This window comes from Gossypium raimondii, chromosome 9, assembly GCF_025698545.1.
Source record: "Gossypium raimondii isolate GPD5lz chromosome 9, ASM2569854v1, whole genome shotgun sequence".
NCBI classification, from domain to species: domain Eukaryota; kingdom Viridiplantae; phylum Streptophyta; class Magnoliopsida; order Malvales; family Malvaceae; genus Gossypium; species Gossypium raimondii.
In genome coordinates this window covers 24,026,324-24,033,499 of record NC_068573.1, presented here as the reverse complement: position 1 = coordinate 24,033,499, position 7,176 = coordinate 24,026,324, and the positions used below count along the sequence as shown (strand labels likewise).

The 7,176-nt window shown below is 32.2% G+C and overlaps 1 protein-coding gene across 1 annotated transcript; it reads left to right on the top strand.

Annotated features, from left to right (window-relative positions):
• Positions 1–3,695: 3,695 nt before the first annotated feature.
• LOC105791418 (60S ribosomal protein L44) lies at positions 3,696–6,212 on the top strand. The gene is given in 5 exon segments (XM_052621195.1): positions 3,696–3,708; positions 5,383–5,471; positions 5,749–5,809; positions 5,812–5,822; positions 5,910–6,212. Coding segments are annotated over 5 exon segments (234 nt in total). The 3' UTR covers positions 5,970–6,212.
• The last annotated feature ends 964 nt before the right edge of the window (positions 6,213–7,176 follow it).

Genomic DNA, 7,176 nt, shown 5'->3' with positions numbered 1-7,176 from the left:
CTTTGGGATGATGTTTACCAAGGTTGACAACATGAAGCTGCTTGGTTTTTCTAATAGTGACTGGGCAGGATCGGTAGATGACATGAAAAGCACCTCAAGGTATCTGTTTACCCTTGGTTCAGCTATTTTCTGTTGGAGCTCAAAGAAGCAAACTGTTGCTGCTCAGTCAACAGCTAAGGCAGAGTATGTAGCAGCGGTAGGAGCTGTTAACCAAGTAGTTTGGTTAAGGTAGATCATGGCTGATTTGAACTTACACCAAAGGGAAGCAACAGAGATCAAATGTGACAATCAATATGTTGTTGCAATTGTAAAGAATCACGTGTTTCATGGGAGAAAAAAACATTTTAAGATCAAGTTTCACTTCGTTAAGGAAATGGAACAATCTCAAGAAACTAAACTGATTCATTGTAGTTCTGAAGATCAGCTAGCTGATATCTTGACAAAGTCTCTTTTTGTGTCAAGGTTCAAAGATTTGAGAGCCAAATTTGGGAGTTTACAGCATACAAGCCAAGAAGGAGTGTTGAAGTTGGCTTCTATGCAGACCATGAAGCAGACCATGAAGCAGACCATGAAGCAGACCAAGCTGCCCGTTCCATGCAAGTTACTGCTGAAGATCATGTTGATGTTTTGTTACTTCAAATGAATGTTTTGTTACTCAGTTAGATATGAAGTAAGTTGTTAGTATATTTGATGTAATTAGGTACTGATGGATTGATAAATCAGCTTTACCAAGTGTACAAGTTATGTTTATCAATTTTCTATGTTACTTAGTGGAGTTAGGTATATGTTTAGGTAACATTTTCTTCTTTTGACCAGCTGAATGCTTGGTATATGTAATGGCATTATGCCTTTATTCCAATGTAATGAAAATCTTTCAAGTTTTCTTTTCATTTTGGTTCAGCAAAAGTAATTTTTGTTCACAAAACTCTAGCCTATTTTCTTGTTTGATCAGCAAGATATTGAAGCTTCTTGCTTAAGTTTCTATCAAAGTTTCACATTCTATTTTCTTAGATCCAACAAAATCCAACTGAAACTACTCTGAAGTCGTGCCTTTCCCTTTCTTACTGTTGTTTCCAGCTTCTCCCTTAGTTGTACACAACTATTTCCTTGTTAAAATAAAAGAAAACACATTCAACAACCTTGTATTTCTACTAAAACACTTCATGAATTTATCAACATTGAACATGCAATAACTCAGCTGGAAGAGGAACCTTCGGTCAAGTTTTAAACCAACCTCTCCAAAGTCCCATTCCCACCAATGGTCTAGAGGCAAAGACGAGTTGAGGAAATTACCTTTTTTTGTTAATAACTAGCTCCTAATGAGCCCAATTTGACCAAGAATCGGCTTCACCTCACTTTTTTTCTGAATCGCTAGCAGAGATGAGCATAAGGAAAGAAAACCATAATGTTTAAGCCTTTTTCCCCTTCTTACCTTTTAGTCTAGTCACAACCAAAAGCCACCCACCCCCTAAACCTATTAGTTAATATTATAAAATATTAAGCATAATGATTAACACCACCATCACCTAACTATCTAGTTTCATTTCAAACAAACATTTGTAAAGTTGAACTATGTATATAACCGGCGCTACTAGCCCAACTATCAAACCAAAATTCCCTCCTCAACCAAGGTTATGAATTGAAATAAAATGAATGCCTGTGGAGTTTGTACGCATGAATTTTAACTTTATTTAATTTACAAAAGAAAAAAATATTTAATCTTCCATTCTGTATTGAAATGGTATTTCTTCCATTTTAATCTTTAATTTAATTATCTTAAAAGTCCTTAGGCAATTAAATTTCAAGAAAATTCACTTTTGCAACTTTTACAATTTATTCCTTGTACCGTAATTATTCACTTTTTTCAGTAAAGTTACCTATAAAAAAATTTAATTCACCTATGTAATAACTCCATAAATATTTAATAAAAATATTTATGAATCTGATATACAGAAACAAGTTCTCGATACCTTAATTTCCAAAACCACTGACTCTATCATTGAAAAACAGAATTTGGAAACCATTGTTTCCGACTCCACTATCTTTTGGGTCATTACAGTATCAATGAGGGTACATTGGTTAAACACTTAGGATGGTTGTTTTTGGTATGTTTTTGTCATGTTTGAATGTGTTTTGAATAGATGAAAATGATTGAAAATGGTTTGGCTTGGTACCTAAGAAATGGTGTTTGAATAGCTTATTTTTTTAAGTCATTTTGGTTGCACGCGGCCTAGAACATTGGCTGCCACACGCTGTGTGCCACACACGACCTCCCCACACGGTCGTGTGTCTTATTGATTTTGTAAGTGCATGATTTTTTTCACGCAGTTTACAAATGTTACATGGCGACACGACTGTGTGACCCTATTTTCAAATTGTACACAGTTTGAGGACAAGGGCATGTAGAGTGGCACCACATGGCCTCATTCATGTCACACGACCATGTGACCCCTATTTATTGTATTTTACATATTTTTCTACTTTATTTTAGATTAATCCTTATTTCTAAATTGATTTTTAGGTTTCATAGGTCCGATTTAAGTTTTTTTTTTTGCCTATATGCTATGAACTATGATTGGCTATTGAATTATGGTGATTAAATTGAACTCTAAATTGTTTTGATTTTTTTGGACTAGTTAATTGTTGTAACATCTTGTAACCTTAATCCGACAACGGAGACAAGCTAGGGGTGTTACACTATAAATTCTATTAAGTCTACAATTGGGAAATAAAATTACAAGGTAAGTGAACTTAAAAATGACATTGGTAAATAGCTTGTAACTTGTTGAATTGGTACCTTACTATAGTTATTATTGATACAGGTTTATGTATGATGGTTTGGATTATAAGTGTTATATACATATATATAAATATAAAAGTAATGTTTTGATTTAAATTACAAATTTAATTCTTAATATGCTTACTAAGCTCTCGCGAGCTTAATGTGTTTCTTTTCAAAGATGTACGTGAGGACTTGTTTTGAAGCTTTAAAAGGGAAGGTTGAACTCTACTCATCTCATCACAAATCAAGCTTAGAAAAGAGTATGAATCTAAATTTTTGGGCATTAGCTTTTGGCATGCACATAGGCATATATGTTAAGAAATGTTTATGGATGAATTCAATGGAAGCTATGTTGCTTTTGGACCACTTTGTAAATTTTGTAATTTGGATATATATATATATGGTATTGATTTGAATTAATTGATGTTCAAGTTTGGAAATTGACATGTTTAAATGGTTTGTTGGTTCATATGTATGATATATACCATATAAATGGCGTTCTAAGTAATAGGGAGCAAATTGTTTAACACCATGTTTGGTTGGGTGTAATGGCTAATCCATTACACCCCGATTCGGTGGCCCCACCCAATACGCCGTTTGGTTCACCGTTTACCAAATCGAAGGTTTTGCTATTCCTTGCCTATTCCCTTAGCAGCTGTAATAGGTATTCCTGACTTTTAGTTTGTAATAGCTATTCACCATTTTGTTCTTTAATTTTGAGACCAAAATAGCCTGCCTTCTTCTCCCCAAAAATTTCCCGTCGATTTCATATCCTCAAATCAAGCCAAATCGATTCACCTTCCGTTTCACATCTTCTTCCACCAAATCGATTTGCCTTCATCTTCTTCCAATAAAGGTACGGCGACGACCAAAGGGCTTCACCATTCTTCCGCTTCTTGCGTGACCGAAAGCGATGGCGGAAGGAGGTAATCTTTTTCGCCTCATCAAGCTTCATCCTCTCGGCGTTTCCTTCCATTGATTGCGAGGTAAACTTAAACCGATTTTTGCCCTCGGCTCCATCTTCTCATACGTTTTTGCTCTTTATTTTATCAGACTCAAAATTTCATCACTTTCACGATTTGAACTTCCAAAGACTTGCTGCGCCTCTACTACCAGTGAGAATACCTTGTCTCCTTTCCTTTAATTTTTACGCTTCAGATGTTTATCTATGTTTCCCGATTAGTGTTTTTAATTTATTTAGTTTAAAATTTCGATTTAGTTCATTCCATTATTTGAAATTGAGTTAGAATTGTCTTCTAAAGGCTGGGACTGATCTAATTTGCTTTCCGTCACCTGATCAAAAGAGCAAAATTCTCGAGGACAAGGTTTTAGTAACATAAAAGTAGAAATAATGTTAAAATTCTGGCATGCATAGTCATATATCATTTAAGTTTCATCTTAGGCCCTAAAGAATGTTAGGTCCTCTCCTCTGACATGCTAAATTATTTCCATTTGATCAACTAGCATAGATGATATATGCTAAATTATTTCCATTTAAGTTTGAATGAATTGCTTCTATTTTGCTTGTTTGTATTCATGTTACTTTGGTTATCATTTGTTTTGCTTATCCTTTGTTATATTGTATCATAATTCATACATTATGTCGTTTACGTCGATTCGATATATGCCTTACATGTTCATTGCAAGACAGAATCTGTTCCCCGTTTACTATTCGGTTTTGTTTGAAACATATTTGTACCATGGGGTTGCAACGAATATTCTATTTTCGTGTTTAAACCGTTTGCAACAATGCTTTCATTAGAGCAAGTTTTCATGTCTGCTGATAGAGAACAATTTGTAATGCTTTCACTTGATGACTTGTTTATACCGTTGCTTCGTACAAATCGTATATCGGTTTTATCTTATCATCTAGTATAGGTTTCACTTCTTCTATTGCGACTTTCGGTTGCATGACCTTAGTCTAGGCCTATAGGGTTCTCACTTTTGTGGCATATTAGGCATGTTTTTTCAATAGGTCATTAATTTTCGAACCCGGATGAAGTTGGAAGCTATGAAGCTTTCTACATGTTCACTATGACACTGCACTATGGTCAGTTAGAACCCAATTCTAATTCTTTTCTTGCTTTATATGCAGCTTGAAATCGCAATCAAGTTTTTGTCGTAAAGTTGCACCATGTTCATTCTTGTAGAATCAAACCTCTGTTCAATAGGCCTAGATGATTATCCTTTGTTGCAATGTTGTGTCTTAAGGTTTATGTATGCTATCTGGTTTGCTTATCCCATGCAAAAACATGGTCTTATTACATTTCGCAGCATGGGATTCACATTCTGTTGCTTGTTCATGGATTATACTACCTGTTTTTCAACCCGATTCTTATCATTTTCGTTCTTGCATCAATAATCAAATCAGTCTGTTAACATGCTCAGAACCCTTTCAATGCCACACTATGGGGTTGAAATTAATGCATAGATATCTTCTGCCTTAGCTTAATGAATACAAGGTTTGCTTAGGTCAATATATTCCCTAATGACGCAATAAATATTGCGTAACTAAGCTCTGCATGTTTATTTAATGGTTATTATTAATTAACAGCCGACTCTCTCTTTTTCTTGTAAATGTTTAATGGCAGTTGGTTAAGAACATCAAATTGGCATTAAAAATGCGGTAGAAATTTGCTTAAAAAAATCAGGTTATGGTGGTCAGACCAAACTAGTGTTCCACAAGAAGGTAATTCATCTTCACTTGTCTTTTATATCTTGCTTGGTGTTTAGTTATATAACCAAAATATCTAGAATTCTTATGCTGAATCTTCTGATACTAGTTAGTAAAGGATGTTTAGTTATTGCTATTTCTCGATACACCGAGAGAGGATCTAATATCTTATGCTGCATCTTCTGGTACTAGTTAGTAAGGAGTGTTAACTCATTTTGTCATTCTGATCATTGCTATTTCTCAAGACTCCTAGCATGTTATATAATATTAATGGCATTGTATGTTTGAATAGGCCAAGACCACCAAGAAGATTGTCTTTGAGGTCGCAATGCCGGGTTGCAAGCATGTATCCCAAATCCAATCAAGGTTTGTGCATTGAGAAAAACCCTTTGTTGACCAATGTGTTTGCTTGATGAGCTAATGTGTTGGTGTTTGTGTCTTGTGTTGTTGCAGAGGTGCAAGCATTTTGAAATTGGTGGCGACAAGAAGGGGAAGGGAACATCTCTTTTCTAAATGGTGTTTATTCATTTCATGTCATGTCATGTTGTTGGGAACTTTTTAAGATAGTATGAAATTCTAGTTTTTCTAATGTATTGTTTTCTGAGGGATATGGTGTTCTTTAAGCACTTAATAGGTAATGGCATCGTTTGATCTATTGTCGCCATTTGTTTTAAATACTGTATTTTAATTTAATTGTTTTTGGTAACTTCAGTAATCTCTGCTATACTTTTCATGAACGAGGAATTCAATTCAGCACTCTTGATCCATTTGAGCTCTGGAAATTGAAAGATAAATAAGATCTCAAAGCAAAGCAATCTGATTAATTAAGTAAAACAGTTGGATATTTTATTTCTTTTTGCAGAGTTAGATCTTTTTGGAATTTTTTTCTCATTAAAGTTTTATTTTTTTTTTTTGGTTTAATTAAGTAAAATCGATGTTCAAACTTTTTGATGTTGTAAAACTATATAACATATGGATTATGATGTAGAATTTCATTTTCATCTAACATTTTCTTAATATAAGTTAATTATGTTTATGCGAATATAATTCTCAAGTTATATTTTGATTTTAGTAAATTCATATAAGAACATTTTATTATTAAGAATTTTATGAAATTATATATCATTATTAAATTATATTTAATATTAATTATTTTAAATTGTATAAATTCATATAAGAAAATTATTATCAATAATTTTATGAAATTATATATTATTATTAAATTATATGTAATAATAATTATTTTAAATTATACAAATTCATATAAGATAATTTATTAGTTGTAATTATTTTAAATTTTATTAAATCATATATTTTAATTAAAATATATTTAATATTAATCATTTCAAATTATCTTTTATAGTATCATATATTATGATTTGAGTAAATTCATATAAGAATATTAATTATTAAGAATTTTATTAAATTATATATTTTAATTATAATATATTTAATATATTTAATAATAATTATGTTTAAATATGATTAAATTATTTATTATTGATAATAATAATCTTATTAAAATTTAAATAACAATAACAATAATCATTTACCAAAATAAATTTATGCTAAGGGTATTCTAGTCATTTTAGTTTTTTCCATTATGCTATTACACCTCTATTCCATTCAACCAAACACAAGATTACTATTACGCCTCTATTTCATTACATTCAACCAAACAGTTGATTTGCTATTACACCTCTATTCCATTACACCTCTA